Source organism: Gobio gobio, assembly GCF_949357685.1.
Source record: "Gobio gobio genome assembly, chromosome: 18".
NCBI classification, from domain to species: domain Eukaryota; kingdom Metazoa; phylum Chordata; class Actinopteri; order Cypriniformes; family Gobionidae; genus Gobio; species Gobio gobio.
Genome location: NC_137111.1, coordinates 12,502,897 through 12,525,855, shown reverse-complemented (window position 1 = coordinate 12,525,855; position 22,959 = coordinate 12,502,897). Strand labels below are relative to the sequence as shown.

The 22,959-nt window shown below is 39.5% G+C and overlaps 1 protein-coding gene across 1 annotated transcript in view; it reads right to left on the bottom strand.

The window, feature by feature from the left end:
• Positions 1-22,959, bottom strand: part of myom2b (myomesin 2b) — a 63,021-nt gene that overhangs the window by 28,196 nt on the left and 11,866 nt on the right. Inside the window, exons 11-20 of the mRNA XM_079842193.1 lie at positions 19,695-19,894; positions 19,547-19,600; positions 18,702-18,829; positions 16,218-16,401; positions 15,771-15,945; positions 10,161-10,282; positions 6,073-6,260; positions 5,839-5,965; positions 3,435-3,613; positions 3,173-3,287 (exon numbers count right to left, since the gene is read on the bottom strand). Of these exons, the coding sequence (XP_079698319.1) occupies positions 3,173-3,287; positions 3,435-3,613; positions 5,839-5,965; positions 6,073-6,260; positions 10,161-10,282; positions 15,771-15,945; positions 16,218-16,401; positions 18,702-18,829; positions 19,547-19,600; positions 19,695-19,894 (1,472 nt within the window). The remainder of the gene's footprint in view (positions 1-3,172; positions 3,288-3,434; positions 3,614-5,838; positions 5,966-6,072; positions 6,261-10,160; positions 10,283-15,770; positions 15,946-16,217; positions 16,402-18,701; positions 18,830-19,546; positions 19,601-19,694; positions 19,895-22,959) is intronic.

Below are 22,959 nucleotides of genomic sequence, written 5' to 3'. Positions count from 1 at the left end.
CAGCTTTACAGTGATAACAGGAAACATTTGGCTAATGTTCACCTGAAGTCAATTCAGCGTTGATTAATTGGATAAAATAATATTTTTGACTTGGGGAAAAAGCAGTTCATTTAGATGCTACCATTTTTAGGTTATCATTTTTCTTCTTAGTGTAGTCACATCTAAAAGCATAATAAAATTAGTAAAAATGCAATTAATGAACATGTAACAGGTGTCCAGAAGTTTGCGAATGATGGGTGTTAAAGTGAAAAAATTTGTGGAGTTCTGCGGCCATGTATTCATTGTTGGCCTGATTATGACCAATCAGCCCAAGCAGGGCTTCCCTTCTCAGTTGTGCTGTATGGAAAACATCCCACACAACATCACACACATTCTTTATATAGACATACGAATCCACAGTGCACTCTACTGGCTGATGCCATTTTATCAGCCACAAACCTTTCAGGCTACTCGGAATGAATCATCTTGGATCATCCTGTGGCTGCTTTTTCCTTATCTGTGAATGTGCAGGCAGCTGCTCCCCAAGACACTTCAGAACACCTCCCATGGTGCAATCCACACTGCCCTGTACAGCTCTCTCTCAGCCCCACTGTGAACTCCTCTCAATTCTTCAAAAATAAAGATCCCTTTTTAGAATTCACAGATATTCTGCTAGTCTGGATGGCTGTGTAAGTTGTTTAGGTTTCAAACTTCAAACTGACAACTAAATGCAACTTCCTGCTCTTTCTGTGCACAATTCACCAATGCACAAAATAAAACTAAAATTATAAAAATAAACAAAAACAGAAAAAAAAAGATAACATTATAATCATTGTAATAGCCACATCTTAAATCATTTTCAAAACTGCTTGTCCTATGTAGGGTAGCAGGGATGCTGGAGCTTATCTCAGCATCTCGGGCAAAAGGAAGGAATACACCCTGGGTGTATGACCTCCCCTGAAATGACTTTCCTCATTTTTTTTGTCAAGCCAATGAGGTCTATAGAATTCCTGAAGAAGACTATCCGTACATCAACTGACGGAAGACCCTCAGAAGTGTGTGAACTGAAATATATCATCTTTTCTCATGGACTCTCAGTTCTGGGAACAGACAATTTGAGCCAATCACCTGAGCCATGACTAATCCCTGATAACTCTGGAGCAGCAGGAAATGAATGTCCTATACAGTGTGTGTGTGTGTGTGTGTGTGTGTGTGTGTGTGTGTGTGTGTGTGTGTGTGTGTGTGTGTGTGTGTGTGTGTGTGTGTGTGTGATCGGTGGGGACTTCAACCTGAATGCACACAAACTCATGGGGACTTGTGTCTGAAATTGAAGTCCCCATTATGAAACAAGCTTATAAATTATACAGAACACAGGGTTTTTTATTTTTAATGTAAAAATGCAGAAAGTCTTGTGTGATGGGTAGGTTTAGAGGTAGGGTTAGTGTAGGCGGGTAGAATATACAGTTTGTAGAATATAAAAATTATTACGTCTATGGGGAGTCCCCACAAAGATAGTAAACCAGATCTTGTTTCAAAAGCCATCAATGGAGAAAAACAGTAGAAAAACAGACTAGTTGGGCCATACTAACCAGTCTTGATCCCTTCCAACCACTTGGTTCTATTCTGATATTTAATGGTCATATCAATAAATCACAACAAATTAATATTTTTTTTCTTGTTAAAAATGCTCTTTCACTTTTAAATTCATCATATTATGGAAGTAAAATAGGTTGCAAAAAGCAGTTCACGTTGACTTTAAACAAAGTCCCCTTAAGGCAGTGGTTTACCATGTTTAACAGTTGGAATATCATTTTCATTAGTTTCCCAGGGAGCCGTGATGTGAGTTAAGTGAATAGAATTAATTTTTGTATGTGTTAAACAAATATATTCAAATATTTGAACTTTAATTAGGTAGCTTATCACAAACAGTAGTAGCCAATCTTACTGAAGAAGCATTCTTATTATTAACATTATTATTACGTCTGTTAGAGTGCGTTTCTGGATGCTTAGTTGCTTTCAGTTGCTGGGTTCAACAGCCGTGCTACAGAAAGCTGACAGAAAAAACTGAAGAAAAGAGTAGTTGCTATGGAAACAATAACCTGTCTCGTCTAGTCGCATTGGTGTAAACCGGCAGGCTTTAGAATGTTGCAGACCACATTCTTTTGCAAATAGTTAAAAGTTTCAGCTCATGTTGTTGTGAATCTTTGCTGTAAACTTGCCTTAAACAAAACCCCTTTCAAAAATATTGCTTACAGTACCCCAAATGTTCCCTCATTAAAAAATGCTGCCTTAAAGTAATAGTTCACCCCAAAATGTTAATTGTGTCATCATTTTGGTTAATCTTTGAAACAAAAATAAATATTTTTTTTATGATATCTAAGAGGTGTCTGTCCCACGAATTAAAGTGCATGTAACCAAAAATTAGAAGATCCAAACAGGTCATAAAGGCGTCATAAAACAAATCCATAAGAATCGAGCGATTTAAACCAAGTCTTGTGAAGAGGTGTGATCACTATATGATGAACACATTTGGGTTTGGAATGCCATTAAGGTAAGTAAATGATGAAAAAACTTTCATTTGTGGATGAATTAACCCTTTAAGGCAAGTCATTTTTCAGCATGCGTTTGCGTAATGGGCAGCGAAATCCAGCATACATCCAGTACTTCTCATCTACTATTTTGACAGTCTACATAATACGTAATCTTCGAAATTACATTACATTTAAAAATTACAATTTTTGTCTCATAAATTGTGATTCTCAAAGGATTAGTTCACCCAAAAATTCACAAATTATCCCATAATTTACTCACCCTCAAGCCATCCTAGATGTATTTGACTTTCTTCTTTCAGTCAAACACAATCGGAGTTATATTGAAAAATATCCTGGCTCTTCCAAGCTTTATAACGGGAGTGAATGGTATGAACATTTTCACTTTTGGGTGAACTAACCCTTTAAGCTCAGAATAACTGCAAAAAAAAATTCTAGAGTAAACAAACTAAAGCAATTGTCCCTTTAAAATTGTCATCTATACTTTCAGCCGACACATACTTTCAGCATCGCAATGCTCTGTATGGCAGAACTATAGCCACCACATTGACTCTTTGAAAACTGATTGATCTCACATTGAAAATTTATATTTTTTCCCATTCAGATTGTCTATGGCTTAAACAGTGTCTGCTCTACATATTTACCTGGTAGTGCCTTGACACACAGAGGGTCAGATGGGGTTGAAGCCATGCCAATGCCTTTGGCGTTTTCTGCCCGTGCGCGGAACACATAAGATTCGCCTGTCTCTAGTCCCTTGACCTGTAAACATTCAAACCATACATTTGATAAAGCCACAGAGATGTGCACCAGTATTCAACACGCTTGAACATTGTTATGTCTAGCATACTGAAGTGATGGTACAGAATATCTTAGAACATGAGCTTGTCAGCACCCACAAATCAATACCTTGAGATAGCAGTGGTTGACTGAACTTTCGTTGACTTTGCTCCAGGTATCAGAGCCTTTCTTTGACTTCTCAATGAAGTATCCAGTGATGGCACTGGCCCCATTGTAGACAGGAGCCTTCCATTCCACCACCAAAGAATCATCCCTTACCTCAGTGAAGGTCAGGTCATAGGCTGGACCTGCCAAAGCCAAACACAAGGCAATTAAAGGTGTAGTATGTAATGTTGACAGCTATGGGTACTGCAGTCCAAAATCCAAATATAGGAAAGAGATGTTTCCCCTGTCCCCTCCTCCTCAGACTCAACGCTCATGCGGGTTGTCCGATTGAAGACACGCAACAGAAGCAAGTGCAATTGACAATGGAAGGCGAGGAGACTTACAGACTTGTAAGTTAATGAGTTGATCTAACCATGTTTTAATATGCTCTCATCAATAGATATTTTTAGATGGATGCCGAGGCTTTTCAGGTAGGGTAGAATCTGCGATCTCCCAGTTCATTTGCTGGCTACAATACACTGTCTTTTAACAATGCAATACAATCTGCATTGTTAAAAGCGCTATATAAATAAAGTTGACTTGTTTTCCGCCAACTGGCAACTCGGGGTGTCGAAATACTATTGGGTAAATAAGTAGTGGGTCACACAGACAAAAACAAAAACAGACATTCCAACACGGAACGCACATTTCAAATTAAAATAACTGGCTGAAGCATTGTTTTTCAGAGAAACAAGTATGTGAACTTAGTATGTTTCATAAATATCTGCAAACTTATTATGGTAATTGTATGCTATACTACAGGCGAAAAATTATATACGCTTTCAATCATGTTTAATATCAGTTTGGGTGAATCTCATAAAAACATTACCTTAAAATCCTGTGAAATTATTATGTACATTTTCATGTAAATGAATCAACTAAATCATAATAAATTTAATAAATCTGTTCTTTTGAGGTTGTTATTATTATGTTTTTTTTTTGTAAGCTGATTCTCATTTATACATCAAAATACCATGATGTATAAATACGTCAAAATGTAATGTGAAAAAAATCTTGATAAAAAAAAAAACGTGTATATGGATCATGTTCTTGAAAGCTTCTGTGAGAATCACACACATATTGGCATTTTGTTTTTCTTGCTGGTCTTGACTGTCAAATACACTAATGTCGAAGTAAAGACAGAGAGGAATTGGAGCATTACATAATGCAGGCTGGTTTTGATCATGCGTCACTTTGATAAAAACAGCTCTTTGTGTGAAAACAGCTATCAATCACCTATGAAACACAGTAACAAGGTTGGAGACATGCACTATTAATACTATTAATACTTCATTTTTAATGATGGTGATGTAGTGTAATGGTGGCTGGCAGGGTCAATGTATAACCAATCAGAGAGTTATGGAAGGGTATCTTTGTAGCCTTTAACAAGGTTTTTAACCATGTAAACAAGACTTCTAGCAGCAGAGGAGCTGCATCTCTAATAAGAATCCTATAAATCTGCTAAACAACAAGTACTGAAGTAATGCTTGCCAAGAGTTGTGGGTTGGTCTCACCCAATGAGTGTTTTGCACACGTACGACTTTTACTTCCTCTAAAGTGTACTTAGGGCAGCACATTACAAAGAAAAAGAGCTTAATAGAGATTTGTGACCCTGGAGCACAAAACCAGTCATGAGTTGCACGGGTCAATTTGTGGCAATAGCCAACAATTCATTGTATGGGTCAAAATTATTGATGTGTCTTTTGACAAAAAAATCATATAGATATTAAGTAAAGATCATGTTCCATTAAGATATTTAGTGAATATTCTACTGTAAATATATCAAAAATGTATTATTAGTAGTAATATGCATTGCTAACACACATTTGCATTGAGATTCTATCATCACATCAGTGTGTTGCCAAAAGGGCATTAAGTCTCGAGTGTGTTACTTCAAATATGGTGAACGGACAATAAGATTCCTTAGTTGCAGTGGAGGAAAGATTTTCAGTGACAGGCCCCAACAATAAGGATGACCCGTTGGCCCGGGACCAATGTGAGAGAGTTTTGGGCCAGTTTGCAGAACTGTCAATTGCCTTTTCTGGCCATATATTGATCTTGTACAGCCTTTGTTATGCCTTGGAAATGTATACATTGGGTTTTATGTCATGTAATCTACATTGTTGTTTCTAATTCTGCTGACTCTGCAGTAACATTTTACAATAAGGTCCCATTAGTTGACCTTAGTTAATGTATTAACTAACATTAACTAACAATGATCAATACATTTGTTACAGTATTTATTAATATTTGCTGACATTAGATAATGAAAATTCAAAAAGAAAAGAGCTGATAGACTTTTTTTTAATTTCTCCTTTTGTGTTGCAGGGAACAATAATATAAAAACTATGTACACACGTCACATTACCTGGCTCAGGCATGGTCCAACCCTCACATTTGAAGGACGTGCTATGGGCCGAGCCATCACCCAGTCCAACCAAATTAGCTCCATAGATCCTAAACTGATAGACTGACCCATCTGTCAGACCTCCAACCTTCAAAAGATACAGTTCATTTTAGTAATTATTTTACAAGAAATTATTAGAAATCCATCAATATAAGGTGATGTAACAACATGCACAGGATACTGCAATCCAGACACCTTGTGCAGTCTTCCCTTAATGGGTGGGATGTTGACCTCCTTCCATGTCTTCTTGGCCACATTGCATTTGTCAATGTAATAATCAGTGACCTCTGCTCCTCCAGAATGGATGGGCTGCTTCCAGTTGAGCACCATGGATTCCCCGTCACAATACAGAAGAGAGATGTCATAAGGGGAAGAGGGCAACTCTGTGGAGAAGACAGATTGCTGTAGGCGACCATCCCCATTACTCAATGTCTTCAACAGGGCATGCGCTGGCGTGCAGGCTAAATCGCTGGCTTGTAATATGCATTACAATAAAATGTTGTGTCCGGAGGTGTAATATGGGAGGGTGAAATGCATCTTGTAACATATTAGTGTTGCCTTCAAACAAGAGAATGTAGGGCTTTTTTCTTCTAAAGTAACATTATAACATACATTTTATAACTTAAAGGTGCAGTGTGTAGTATTTATGAGGATCTATTGACAGAAATACAAAATAATATACATAATTATATACATTATGTTTTCAGTGGTGTATAACGACCTTACACAATGAACCGTTTTTTGTTACCTTAGAATGAACCATTTCTATCTACATACACCACAGGTTCCCTTACAGTGAAGTCACCATTTTGTGCCGATATGTTTCTACAGTAACCCTAAATGGACAAACTGCTCTACAGAGCAATAGCTACTCTCTGCTTTCTCAAACAATGACATCTTTGTCCTTCGTCGGCCACCGTAGCTTCTCTATGTGCTTCAAAAGGAAGGGGTGAGCGGTGGGCAGTTGCAAATTACAACCTCACTGCTAGATGCCGCTAAAATGTACACAGTGCACCTTTAAACATTTCAGTTTGGAATACTGAAATACAGGCAGCAATATGTGCATAATATACACTACCTGTTTAAAAGTTTGGGAACAGAAAGGGGTTTGGGGACATTTTATTAAAAATTATGTCTATTTCAAACAAAAAAGTTTAAAATATGAAAAATATTAAAGGTAGGGTAGGTAAGAATGATCTAAAACACTTTTGTCCAAATTTGTTTTTAACTTTCTTTATATGTCAATACATAATTAAAATGTAAGTACTCTGAAAAAGAGAGTATAAAAATCGAGTGACTATAGACTTTTTAATCTGCAATAAACACCGCTCATTATTTTCGTCCGGGACGAAACAAGTGATTGGCTTGGGCTACTGTCACTCTCTCTCGCTACCATGGCTACCACCCCTTTTGCTACAGGATCTGCCCACATGCGCGCAGCCGCGCACCCGTTTGATTCGAGGAGTTCAAGAGGTTGTATTTCTGCTGGACAGGTAATCTTTCATTTTGATTATACATTTTTTTGGTTTATGTTTTCATGAAGCATGTATTACTAGCACACGTAGCTGCCTAATATAGCTAACATAACATTACTTAGCATAAAGTTACAATGTTATACACTTAGCGAGCCATTAGTAGAGATGATAAATACTCAATATGCTTAGCTCAAGTTGATCGTTTATTTCCACCTTTGCTTTGTTTTTATATTCTCTACCTATGTTTACTGATGTTTTTATCTTGTATCTGTGTGTGTAGTAGACACTGTGTTGTGTGTGTATTTTAAACTTACCAGTATCGGTATTCTAGCTTGATAGTGAGTACTAAAATACATCTTATTTGTTTATTCATAATGATAAAGTTAGATTTTTTTATTACATGTGATTCTGACATGATGTCACTACATGCACTCCGCTCCTTCTCCACTCGTCTCAGGTAAATAATGCGTCTTTCAGCTGAGTGGTCGGCGTAGTGCGTTCATGTGTTTTGGGGGCGTGGCTTTGGAAAGAGCCCAGAAGGGAGAAGGTGGAGTGAATGGAAATAATGAGCTGTCTTTAAAACAGTCGTGAGAGGTCTACAGACACTCAATTTTTATACTTTCTTTTTCAGAGTACTTACATTTTAATTATGTATTGATATATAAAGAAAGTTTAAACAAATTTGGAAAAAAAGTTTTTTAACCAATTCTTACCTACCCTAGCTACCTTTAAGCACTGTTTTCAACATTGGAGTGTTGTTCTTTTGAATTACCTGTGTCTGTGCAGCAAATCTCTACTAGCACTGAAGCTATGAGCTTAATTACTTCAAAAACAGTGACGTGACAACCTCCTTCCGGAATAATATAATGTAGCGATTCAGTAGCAAAGTTAATGTATTAATAAAAGTTGCAGGGCAGCGATGACACGTTTCTGTGCTCCTGTGTCCGTGTGTGTGCAATCTCTGTGTGCGAGTGATGTATGTGTGTGTGCATTTTAATGAGAGCAGTGTATTAATATAGAACGGTAATTAAACTGACTTAGAACTACCTGTGCACGGTTTTATTGCACACCTTCCAGCCAATCAGAATCGAGTATTCAGATAGACCAGGGGTGTCCAATCCTGATCCTGGAGGGCCACTGTCCTGCAGAGTTTAGCTCCAACCCCAATTAAACACACCCGAATCAGCTAATCAAGGTCTTACTAGGCATACTAGAAACTTCCAGACAAGTGTTGAAGCAAGTTGAGCTAAACTCTTTAGGACAGTGGCCCTCCAGGACTGACTTTGGACACCCCTGAGATACCCCTGAGACCATGGTATAATAAGTAATGCTTCTCGAGATCCAAATCAGCGTATTAGAATGATTTCTTTTCTAGAATTATTAGTTGAATAGTTGTGTGCTATCAAAATGCTACACAGGTGTTCTGAGAGGATTTCAGCATTTTGTGTGGTTTGCTAAGTATTTTTTTTCACTGCCAGATAAATGATATACTCAACAAGCCACACAAGGTATCAACAATGTCCATAACAAAAATGGTATGAGACAAGATATACTACATAATAGCTGCTTGTTTGAAACACTTTGAGAAATACTTTAATCTAATAATTTCATCTAAAATAACTCATCTAATTCAATTTTCTAACTACTGTTTTGACTGGATGTTTATGCTACAGACAGGCCTGCGCTCTTACGACAAAAAGTTTAATCTTTTGAAGTCTCAGAGTATGGAATGGTCCCCCTGAGTCCAAACAGAGGATTGCTGTTAGCTAAAGCTAAAGAGTTACAAAGCAAACAGCTCTACAAATCATCCAGATCTGTAAAAATTTAATGGTCTGCTGGCTAAAATCATTTCTACTTGTTGACTAAGTGTCCCACAGAGATACGGAGGGAAAAAAAGAAAACATTCTGACTCATTTTGTATAAATTATTAAACCAATTTAGAAAATGGTGCGAGGTTTGAGGGGAATAAAAAGATTTTTAAAACCTCTTGCATTCAACTGTGAACTAAGGGTATGACCATTTCTTATTCATAGTGTGATGGATATATATATTTGAACAATTTTATATCACGGTGACTGTATATAACACACATATACAAAATAGTAATAAACTGCTTTTCCATATCAAGCAAAATTTACAAATGAAAGGTATTACTTGTTACAAATAACAAGAAAATAATTAAATGAATCATGATGGATTCAGACCAAAAGAAAATATTATGCATAACGAATTAATCATAAGTCTCATATTTTAAAATAGCCAAAATAAATGTGAACACATTGTTTGACAATTATAAACAATACAGTTACACTTTGTTTACACCTGATTTGATGTGTAAAAACTAAATCGCTTCCATTATAATCAACAACGTTGTCTACATTGCATTATTTATGGTAAAAATCACTGTAACACACATTCTCTTATGGTTTATTGCTTTAATAAACACTATAGCAGAATATCTACTGGCTGATGCATTTCACCGCTCAGCTCTACTGTATATTAAAAAACATTTGATGTGTAAAATTCATCTTTTCTATTGTTACTGTGTGGCAACTTTCCTAAGCACTGCCTATGAATGAAGATTAATAAACACCTTTTCCAACCTGTTGTTGTAAAGTCATTAAGTCTGGTGGGCGATGTCTAGTGGGTACCTTTCTTTTTGTCATTTACTACACCATGGGCTGCCCATAACAAACACCTACTGCTGAAAAACAGCTTTTGAGTGTGTTTGGAAAAGGTTCAAAATAAATTGTAGTTGAATTCTTGATGGACTATCAAAGGAGGTTGGGTCATGAGAGCCAGACTTACTAAGAGCAGCTCTCACAGAAAGAGGGGCCGATTCCTGGGATTCATCGCTGAGGCCCAGCTCGTTGATGGCTTGTACACGGAAGACATACGTCTCACCGGTGGTCAGTCCATGCACAACAAACCTGGGAGAACCCAGTAATGAGGTAGTGAAAGAGGAAGGTTCTATTCCGTTATTTATCCTTTGCATGGAATAACATCTTCAAAGGCAACATGTCAGCAACACAAAATCCTGATATATGCTTTCTGGTGTTTCAGTTCTATTTAATGTTGTAATATGAGGTCAGCAACATAAAATCCTGATATATGCTTTCTGGTGTTTCAGTTCTATTTAATGTTGTAATATGAGGTTATTTAATTTTTTTTTTTTTTTAACCATATTAACAGTCATGCACTTTAAGGCACATTCCATGAATCAGATTTACTTTGGTGTCCCAAGACTTATTCCAAACCTAAGAAGCACAAATGTAAAGTAAAGTCAAATAAATAATAATACATTATATAGAACTATATTTAAATATCAACAATGTTTACAATTTTTATCTGTGGTCCATTTTGTCCTGATCTCTGAACCTTTGAATATATATGGAGTTCCTATTTTTTCAATATAGCAATGCCAAGGGGTACCATTAGCATATTAATAAAGTCAAGTCAAGTCAACTTTATTTATATAGTGCTTTATACAATGCCGATTGTTTCAAAGCAGCTTTACAGTGATAGCAGGAAAATAATGCAACAATTTGATTCGGCTGTACAGCCGCTCTGGAGAAAACAGTGATGTCATCCAGCTCAGTTCAGTAATCATATAGGGCCCTATTTTAACGATCTGAAACGCAAGTGTCAACGCGCGAAGCGCAAGTAACTTTGTGGGCGGGTCTCGGCGCTGTTGCTATTTTCCCGGCGGGATAAATGGCTCTTGCGCCCGGCGCAAATCTAAAATGGGTTGGTCTGAAGTAGCTTCATTATTCATAGGAGTGGTTTGGGCGTAACGTGAATAAACCAATCCGAGCGTCATCCAACATTCCCTTTAAAAGCAGGTGCGCAAGTTCCATTATGGATTGCTATTATTGTGGCGTATTTACCAGGCGCACGCCAGGAGCGGTTCACAGCCGAGGACACTGATATGCTTGTAAGAGCAGTGAAAGACAGAGAAGTGAAGTTGTAATGTTGTACATTATGGTAAAGGTGATTTCACAGTCTTTTTTTTCAGTCTTTCAGTTTTTTCAGTTTTTCAGTCGATTTTTTTTCCTGGTTCTTGATGGACAAACCAATTTGTCAGATGTCCTTATATACATGTATGTCTTGCCACTATTGGGCAAACAGGTCTTATCTTTAATTATTACAATTAGCCTGAATCATTTGTAAGCTAGATTTATGCCTATTTTTCACATCTTCGTGGCACACCACAATGATTTCCGTCATCTCACGTGTTAATATTTTTTTAGTGTAACAATTTATGATTTGCAAAAATAACTGTTGCATCTGTGTAGGTTACATGAGCAAAGTGTATGCGCGTTGTGCACGCTATACATTATGGTCAAGCATGCGCCCTTAAAATAGCATAATGAACAACGCGCAACGCGCCACTGACTTTAGACTAGGTTTTTTCTGGTCAGTGGCGCAATTGTTTAATGGAACAGCAAAATAGCACCAGGGATTGTTTGCGCCGGAACACGCCTCCTTTTTTGCGCTGAACCGCCCAGGTAGCGCAAGTTCATTCACTAGTTTAGCGACGTGATTCTGAGGAGGGAAAAGCGCGCCTTGCGCGGGTGCAAAATAGGAATGACACATGCGTCGGTGTACAAAGTCAATTGCGCTGGGTGCAAGATAGGGCCCATAGTGTCAATGCGGGCAGATCAGTAATATAGTTGAATATTTAGTGTCCCCAACTAAGCAAGCTAAAAGCCAGTTGAGGCTATCTCTCTTGCCTACAAGGTCTCTGGTCAGCCCTCACCTTTGGCTGTCAAAAGCCAAAGGCAACAGAGGCAATGGTGGCAAGGAACCAAAACTCCATCAGGTGCAGAATGGAGAAAAAAACCTTGGGAGAAACCAGGCTCAGTCGGGGTGCCAGTTCTCCTCTGGCCAACGAACAAATAGGTCAGAAGTCATGTTAAATAGTGACGGGCATGGCATCTGATCATCCATTCGTTTTTTAGAATGGATTGTGAAGAAAGGATTTGAGGCTCATAGAGACAAATAGGGTACAAATGCATCTGAAATCTTGGTCGGAAAACGTTAAAAACTAATTTTATCATTTCATGATAATTGAAAATTCATAAAAATTAAAAAGAACAGTTCGAGGATCTCGAGAGACAGGCTCCCTTAGTAGACCATCTGGCAGCGTGAAAACTTCTGCCAAATGTGTCACAATGGGTCATACCGCCTGTAGAAAGAGACTACAGAATCCAGTTTGGGTCTTGACTGCCTTGATTCAACAGGGTTCTTTTCACAGTGGTAGACCCCAGGCAGGCTCAGGTAATGGAGCAGGAAGTAAAAACTCTCTTGGGCAAGGAGGCCATAGGACGGGTTCTCCACCTGTAAGAGAGTCAGGGTTCTACATCGGTACTTAATCGTTCCAAAGAAGGTAAAGTTCAAAATGTTGACTATGAAGCAGATCTTGACTCAAATCAGATCCAAGGACTGGTTTGTGACGATAGATCTCAAGGGCTCATACTTCCACGTATCCATCCTTCTACAACACAGGAAGTTCCTGAGGTTCGCTTTCGGAGGCAAAGCGTACCAGTATCGGGTTCTTCCCTTCTGTCTAGCTTTATCACCCCGCACTTTTACAAAATGCGTGGATGCAGCTCTGCTCTGTTGCGACTCCAGGGCATCCACGTGTTAAATGATATAGACGATTGGCTAATCTTAGCTCAATTGGAGCAGATGGTGGCATTGAGATGTCGGTCTCACCCACATTCAGACATTTAAATACACATAAGTACTGGCAAAACAATACATTTATAGTTTGTAAAATACACACTGACGTCTATGGAAGTTGCAATAACAATCCATTCAATTATAAATTGACAAGGTGTTTTATTCATACAAGATACACATTGTGTGGGTAAATATAATGTTTACTTCACCGGCCACTTACTTTCATGTATTTTGGGAGAAGTGGATTTATTTACGAGTTGTAAATCTGACAGATCTGATTCTCTGAACTGTGACGCAAACTAACATGGCGGTGCCAATTGCACATTATAGATCAACTAACATGATCAGATTAACACAACAAAACACATGCACTTAAACATATTTGAGAATCGGAATATCAGGTAGTTGATGACATAGCCAACAAGTTTGTGAATATTTTTAATAAAAAAGGCAAAAAACTAAATAAAAGCGATACATCTGCCATAAAGCACTATTGTGGCCACGGTGTGTCACGTTACAAGCATGTGGCATCACCATGGAAATATTAAGGTGAGGGCGGGAGACCTCTAGGCCCTGATAGTGTTTCCTACATGTCTTGAGTTTGTACCAGGGGTGGTTGAGGCATTCTTGTCCCTAAGGTGCCAACCAATGTGCCGCGGCCTATAATCTTGCAGGCCTTTTGCCCTCCTTCTTTCAGAGAACAGGACCAGGAGAAGCTGAAACATGTGTGTCCAGTAAGAGCGCTGGATGCTTGTGTCCACAGAGCTGCCCTGTGGAGGTAAACTGGTCAGCTGTTTGTTTGCTTTGGGTCACCAAAGAAAGGACTTCCAGCATCCAAGCAGACATTAAGCAAGTGGACAGTTGAGGCAATCTCTTTTGCCTACAAGGTCTCTGGTCAGCCCTCACCTTTGGCTGTCAGAGCTCACTCAACTAGGAGTATGGAGGCCTCTAAGGCCTTGTCAGGGGTGTCCCTTCAAGATGTGTGTGAAATGGTGGGCTGGTCATCTCCGCTCACATTCGTAAGATTTTACAATTTGGGCTTTGGCTCTGCTCCAGGTTTACAGGTGTGCTCGCAGTATTCACACAGACTGGTACTTGTAAACATGGCGGTTTGGGTATTATCGTTTCCAAAGCGTCAATACTATGATGCAGCGCGAGTTCCCTCAAAAGGGAACGTCTCGGGCAACGTCTGTAACCCTTGTTCGCTGTGAAGGGAACGAGACTCTGCATTGCCCTGACATACTTCCTGCATCCCTGTGATTGACTTGGTTTGGCTCTTTTGAAGCTAACACCGGTCACAACACTGCTTTTATGCTTTCCTGGTCATCATGTCACCCGCCTGTGACGTTCTGTTTCGCAATTGGGCTGATTTCACACATGCTCCAGACGCAATCACACAGAGGCACTCCCAAAGCATCAATAATATGACTTCTCAGGGAACAAGGGTTACAGTCGTAACCCAAGATGTTTTTTCCAGAGCTGTTTGTTTTACAAATAGGATACGTTAATCATCATGAAATGTTAAAAATTGTTTTGAGAGTTCTTCCAACCTGGGTTTAAGATGCTTTTGTACCCTATTTGTGGGAGAGCCTCAAATAATTTTATCACAATCCTTTCTCATAAACTGGAGGATGATCAGACGCTATACCCATCACTTTTAATATGCTAAATGTACCCCTAGGAATTGCTATATTGGCAAACTGGGAAGGGGGTGGGAATTTTGTTATCACTAAATTAAGACTTTAAATTTGAACAACCATAATAATTTTAGTTACATTACACTCTTTAAATTTTGAGCACCTTACCCCAACTTAGGGCCATCACCAGAACATATAGAAATAGGAGGGCATTTTGTTTTCATGGACACACTTTTATATACATCACGCTACACCCAAATTTCACATTGCATTTTTAATAAACACAACTAAACAAATATATACATATTGCAAGGTCTGCTGCTGGAGACTTGCAATAAGCATTTTAATATTTAATGAGGTAGGTATATGCAAGGTTTGGCTGCTGCTTCAGGATGTTTTCAATTGTCATTTATAAATATAATCATGTTAGAGTTCTATTTTGTGTAATATATGCATTATGAATTAAATACGATTTTTATTTGTTATAGGATAATGATATTTAAATGTACCATCGTAGAGATTAATGTTCCTGTGAGCTTAATGCTGCTGAATAGTAAATGTTGCATTTTAAAATATTTGAATGGCTCAATGTTCCTTGCTCTCAATAGTAAGTTTGCTGAATGACCATATAACAGAAACATGATACAATGTATTGATAGCAATGGCATTCCTAGTTCATCAAGTGTTTGACCAGAATTTGCTTTAGTTTTTATTGCCTGGGAGTGAGAATAGGTTATTCAACTAGACTGAGCACATACTAGTTTATAGAAGTGCATACAAGTTTTATTTTATAAGTCTAAGTTGGTAGTAGAAACCATTGAGACCAATGGCCTCTGTGACTTAGACTTATGATGCTTTTGGGAAATGCAGCCCTGGCTGAGGTTCAATCCTTAGATCCTTTCACACAAGAATCAATGTAATATTTAATAAGGTTACTGAGGAGGTTTCTAATTTATTTAATTTTATTTATTTATTTACTTACTTACATTCATTAAATGTTAAACATTTTTCAAGAGTTTCTGACCTGAGTTACAGACCCTTTTGTCTCTATTCGTGGGATTTGCCTCAAATAATTTCACCTTGACTGAGCACATACCTGGTTTGCTTATGGGGCTTGTGATTGGCTGAGGTCCAGTCCTTAGATCCTTTAACACAAGAATCAATGTAATATCCAATCAGGTTATTGGGATCCTTTGGAGGCGCCCACTGAATTAAAACAGAGGTGTCTGTCTCCCTGGTTGCAACGACTTGTCCAGGAGCTGAGGGCACACCTGAATGAACACAGAGCTTCATTTCAGGGGTGACTTCACCAACCAGCCTAATCAATTCCTTGATGACCTATCATGCATGAATTAGTTCCACTACAGAAAGGCAGATAAAAGTTAATTACTGCCTTAATACCAACATCAAAGTCACAGCTTGACCAAACTTCAAAGATCTATATGCCATTTCATTTGCAACAGTTCTTTCAACATTTCAATATCTTTACTAAATACATCAGTGGTATGGTGGCCTTTGGCATGCTGGTTGTTAGAGCATTTACCCTTCAGTTGCAGTGTTGTTATGGTACTGGTAGGCTCGGAAGGATCGCTGATGCCGTACATATTAGCAGATAGCACACGGAAGAGATAGTCCTTTCCCTCGGACAGGTCGAAGACGGCATAGCGAGGTGATCTGATTGGTACCTTAGTGTTCACTCTCTGCCATGATCCTGCTCCGACTTGAAGCTGTATGAGACCACAGTCAATGAAAACACACTATTACACAAATATGTATTGTGAAATACGAAATGACTGCTTAAACCTCTCACGGTAAGGAAAACAGTACTTTTTTTTAATGTTTTTTTTTATTTATTGCAAATACTCCTAGACAGTAATGAGATTAAATAGAGCAAAGGATTGACAATTGATTTGCCTCAATATCAAAGTCTACAATCAAAAGTCAGAGATCTCAATAAGATCAATTTCTCATCAAATAAATTTTGTAGCTTTGTGTGTTACTTGTTGTTGTGGTACGAAGACGAAGATACAAGTGAAGAGTCTTTATTTTAATCCAACAAAGGAACAGGAACTTGCGTAGGAATAAACACTAACCACTTAAGTGATAAACGAGAGCCGACACTGAACTGAACATAATCTGGAGTATAAATAGAGGGTATGCATTGACATCACTTTCCCGCCAGAACACGTCCCCTCAGCCGGACTGAGTGGCAAAAGTGCTGCTGCAGGACTGGATTTAATAGGGGAAACTGCGAAACTGCGTTTAAAACGAACGATTCTCGGTTCAAACTAATGATTGGACTCGATATAGTGTTCCTTATAACTTACTAAAGATCCAGTGATCCATGGATATTGATATGCAGCCAGCATTTCCAGACATTTATATGTGCCTGATTTCGACGCTGGGGAAATACTTAAAGCACATTTGCCTGTGAACGCTTTATAAATACAATAAAGGTAGGTCTAAATTCGGGTGATCACTTATATCAATGTTAGATACACCGATCAGGCATAACATTATGACAGGTGAAGTGAAGTGTCAAGTGGGTCAAATTGTGATGGCTAGACAACTGGGTCAGAGCATCTCCAATACTGCAGCTCTTGTGGGCTGTTTCCGGTCTGCAGTGGTCAGTATCTATCAAAAGTGGTCCAAGGAAGGAACAGTGGTGAACCGGCGACAGGGTCATGGGTGGCCAAGGCTCATTGATCCACGTGGGGAGCAAAGGCTGGCCCGTGTGTTCTGATCAAACAGACGAGCTACTGTAGCTCAAATTGCTCAAGAAGTTAATGCTGGTTCAGATAAAAGTAGTCAGAATACACAGTGCATGGCAGTTTGTTGCGTATGGGGCTGCATAGCTGCAGACCAGTTAGGGTGCCCATGCTGATCCCTGTCCACCGCTGAAAGCGCCAACAGTGGGCACGTGAACATCACGAGCACATGGCACCAGGATGCATTATGGAAGGAAGGCAAGCTTGCTGAGGCAGTGTGATGCAATGTTCTGCTGGGAAACCTTGGGTCCTGCCATCCATGTGGATGTTACTTTGAGACGTACCACCTACCTAAGCATTGTTGCAGACCATGTACACCCTTTCATGGAAACGATATTCCCTGGTGGCTGTGGCCTCTTTCTGCAGGATAATGTGCTCTGCCACAAAGCAAAAATGGTTCAGGAATGGTTTGAGGAGCACAACAACAAGTCTGAGGTGTTGACTTGGCCTCCAAATTCCCAGATCTCAATCCAATCGAGCATCTGTAGGATGTGCTGAACAAGCAAGTCCGATCCATGGAGGCCCCACCTCGCAACTTACAGGACTTAAAGGATCTGCTGCTAACATATTGGTGCCAGATACCAGAGCACACCTTCAGGGGTCTAGTGCCATTGACGGGTCAGAGCTGTTTTGGCAGCCTTGTATATATACATTATATATAACAATACCATACATAGGGTATGATTTTACCCAAAAATTCAACATATTGACACAAAATTATAACTGCAATTCCATGTTTCGCTGCCTGTAGTCCAGTTATTTCTGTGAATTGCAGCGATCCATTCGCTTCTCTTTTCTGTAGCTTTCGGCAGTCTGTAAAAATATACCTCAGATTTCTTCTCAAATCTATTTATACAGTCAATCTCAAAGCTCTTTCCCGTTTTAGATGTATTTTGTGTGTTTTTCACCGCATTCACGCTGAAAACCAATGCTGCCACCTGGCCTTTTTGCCACTTAGTGGACGTAAACACAGTCACTCCGGCCGACAGTGACATCACGCGCATACCCTCTATATTATAGAGTACAACAAGCAAACATAATGACAGACAGGTGCAAATCATACGTAATTCCTTTTTTAAAGGAAGAATATCTGAAACAACAGATAACTGTTATAACTGAGAACTCCATTTTCTTATTTTATATTATTAGACATTTCTTAATGGATTAAAAATTACACAAGAAGAAAACCAACCAAACAGCTGAAATAAAGTTTGTGTCTATTCGGCTGGGTTAACGTCTGGCAGTGAGCTGAAACTAACCTTCTCAATGTAATACCACATGGGGGCTTTGCTATGGTAGACTGGAGGGACCCAACTGAGCACAACATATGTTCGGTCCGTCTCTGAAGCGCATACTTTAGAGGGAGGTCCCGGAGCTTTTCCCTCAGCTGCAGGCAAACCACATCAAACAGAATTACTGTTCTACCCTGAACACATAGACACACGCCAATACACACATACACACACTAGGAAATATCCCACAATTTTCACTAGCTTTAAAAGCAACTTTAATATTATGGACTGATATGAATATCATCTTTGCTGCTGCTGCTGCCACTGTTATATGTACACACATACACTTATCTATGCACATGGGTGACACTGGTTGATGTGTTCATTTCAACTTGAAAAAGAACCACAGATGTTTGTACGTTCCCTTCCTGATGGAATTCTCATCAAAAACTAATCAGTATCTCTCAGAAGAGAACCAATTATGGGCTGGATAATTATTGCTAATTTTGAAAGCGAAAACCATGAAAAGAATAGGGGGAAAAAGCACAAAGTGACAGCTGCTGTCATCTAATACAGATTACATATGCAAAGACAGCGTAACTGAGTGAACAAAAGGAACAATATCTTAAGGCAGTTCCACCACGCAATATTTAAAGTTGCAGTATGGATGTCATTTTGTGCTCTTTAAGAGCACTGAGGTACAGGGACATTTTCTTTGTTGGGTCGTTCCAAATGAAAGAATGAACTATTATCGAAATATTATTGAAATTTCCATGATTGTTCCATAATTTAAAAAATGACTTTAATAGGCATAAAATCACACTTTTAAAGTTTCCACATTTTTCAGTAAATAAACAACAATTATACAGTACCTTCCAGGTCATCATAGTAAGTCACAACGTCAAGTCTCCCACCAAGTTTTGTGGCTGTTTAAACAAACACCAGTACATAAGGGGCATTATTAATACACACAATATGAAGTAAATTAACATAACTGCACAAGGGCTTAGTTTTGCTTACTTTGAAGTCTCTCAAACTCTGTGGGGTCCAGAGCGGAAATGGGATCAGAAATTCTGGAGGGTTTGCCAATGCCACGTGAGTTGATGGCACGTACACGAAAGTAATAAGAGTGTCCCTCAAACAGGCCCTGCACGGGATATTTGCAGATCTTAATAGGGGAGTCGTTACACTGCACCCAGTTCTCTGTTCCAACTTCACATCTGCCCAACAAGATTGAAAAGAAAAACATGAACAACAACAAATATGGACAGTAAACAATATTATCCTAGCATTACTTCCACATTGCTCTGAAAGACAGAAAATTACAGCCCACTTTTATGTTCTGAGGAGATAATTTAAGCTAAGGAGCATTCATACATAATTGCAGATCCATGCCTCACTTAGTCTGATTACTGTCCGACAAGAGTAAATTTCAGCTTGATACTAGCGCAGCTCAAAGTGACATGGAACAAACTAATCACAGTCCGTAACAGCATATGCAAAGTAGCCTATGTTCCGGGCAAAAATATGTGTTGGTATAAGCAACTGTAACAGGTACGTAGGGACGAGGCAGAGAGGGAATCCAAGTGCACGCATAACTTCAATAACAAAAGACAAAAACACAGATAATCCAGACTGGAAAACAGGCAAACAGTCCATACAAACATGAAAGGCAAAACAAGGACATCGAGGCACCCCTGACCCAACACCATGAAAGCAAACAATGATTAACAAAACACGACTGGACTAGAAACCACCACGGCAAGTCAGGCGGAGCTAGAGACCACCGCGGTAGAGCAGAAGACCACCACGACTGATCAGGTGGAGCTGGAATAGAGAACACAGAGGTTAGAAATGGCAGAGACGTTGAACACCGAGAGACCATAGAAGACCTCAGTGGTCGGGTCAGGGCAGACAGAAAGTTCAGGGACGACATCTGTGGTCATATCTGAGCAGACAGAGAGTTAACTGGCTACCTCTGTGGTCATGTCGGGGCAAACAGGAAATTCAGGGACAACCTCTGTGGTCGTATTTGGGCAGACTGAAAGTTCATTGACGGCATCCGTGGTCATGTCAGAGCAGACAGAGAACTCAAGAACGAACTCCGTCATCATGTCAGAGCAGACAGCAAGTTCATTGACGCAGAAAGTTAATCAATGGTCTCCTTGCACTCTCAGACATAAAGGTAAAGTGGAGGTACAATTTTGTTCCTTGGGGAACAAAACGTATAACTGTACCTTTAAAAGGTACACAATTGGTCCTTAGGGTACAATTAAACCATTGGCAGGCAAGTTCGGTCCTAGTGAGTCGCTGTCCTGCAGAGTTTGGCTCCAACCCTGAAAGACGTCTATAGAAGCTCTTATTGAGAATTAACAGAGGTTTAGATGTTGGTTTTATTGAAAATAAAAGAAGCCATAAACAAAAATTGCCAAGAAGAAAAATGTTTGACTAAACTCATCACTGACTAAAACTATTAATAAATAATATTAACCAACAATACTTTCTTGCCACAGATCAGGCATTCTGAATTTTGATTTTTAAATACATTCTTGGGGGGAAAAGTTTAGACACACACAGATACCAAGAATCAGCATATGAATCTCAACAATGGTGACATACTTAATACTTAATGCTGCTATGCAATGAGTTTTATACCATGGTGGCTTAGTAGGGTTGGAGCTAAACTCTGCAGGACATCAGCTCTCTAGGACCGAACTTGCCTACCCCTGACTTAGAGGTACAAAAATGTACCACCCCAGTGATGGACACTTGTACCTTAAAAAGGTACAATTTTGTACTCTTTTTTTTTGAGAGTGTGGCCACAGTGGGACATGCAGAAAGTTCAACAAAACTGAAGAAACATGTCTGGCATGTCTGGCATGGCAGTCCTGACGGCAGGAGACTCTGGCGTGGCAGCGAAGAGAGTTGGAGGCACTGGCTATGTAAGAAGTAATGCAGGACTAATGAGTACTACATTAACACTTAAGCTACTACTATTAACTAGTTGGTCATGATCATTGGGGACTCTGGTGGGTGAGCCGCTCAGTTGTAATGCCAAATCGATATAATGTTCCAGAGTCAAATTAGGGTCACGTAACGGGATAAATGAGCTGAGAGGCTCAGATAATCCCCCTCGGTAAAAAGATCATAAGACACACCGAGTCCATAGATGTCGAATGCGTAATAAAGTCATGTACATAGTCCTCGATCCGGAGATCTCCCTGATGGAGACGCATGATCTGTGCAGCTGGATTCATGTTGGTTAGGCGTTCTGTAACGGGCGTGTATGGGATGAGGCAGAGAGGGAATCCAAGTGCATGCACAACTTTAATAACAAAAGTTTAATTTCATAAAAGTTTCATAATTGAAAAAGCTACATGAATCCGTCTGTTATGAGTGAGACTGGTAAGAGCAAGCGCTGCTTACTTTGTATATGCTCAGTAGTGATGCACGTATCACAATTAAATCAGTGGATAATGTGGACGGGGTGGGCGGGACAAGTAATAAAAAAACCAACATTCCAATTAATTGCGCATGGGTCGCAGGTAAGATAAATCATTAATGTGTTGATTCTAAGAAAGACACAACATTCTCATGCCACGGTTAAACTATTGAACGTGCGTCACTCTTTTACTTTTGTTCACAACAACAACACCAACTCTTGTAACCTCAGTTCCTTGAGAGGAGGGAATGAGACATTGTGTGCTAACGCTATGGAGTATATCCCTCCTTCCTCAAATACTGAATGCTTATTGTATTGCACATAACCCTTGCTTATACTGAGCTATATAGCTCAGTGCTCATGGTCTATAGATAGGATCCATAAGACTCTGAAGTTTGTTGGACTAGCCCCAGCCATCTACTAGCTCCTCACATCGGCAACAGCAAAAACAGAGTTTTGCTTCTTGAGCCCCTCTCAAAAAGACTGCGGTCAGGATGGCTCTCTAACCCATAGTCTTTGTGGGGGCGGGCGGATCTGAGGACTGTTTCCTTTCAATGATGGCTTCAGCTAAGGGGCCCTGAAGCCATATGGGTCTGGCCTCCGAGAAATGGCCTACACCAGTTTAAAGTTTGCCCTCTCCTTGGTGCTTTTAGGGAGCCATTCTGCCACCCCCACCAGAGGTTTTGTGGCACAGCTGTTTCCAGCGTGTTAATTTCTCAGTGTCTGCCCGGGGATTTTGTAACACTGGGAGGCTCGCCCCTTTGAGGAGGGTACTGGTGGAGTATGTTTGCTCGCTCCCTGCCGGTCAACTGCTTCAGGGCACTGAACATATGAATAGAAATG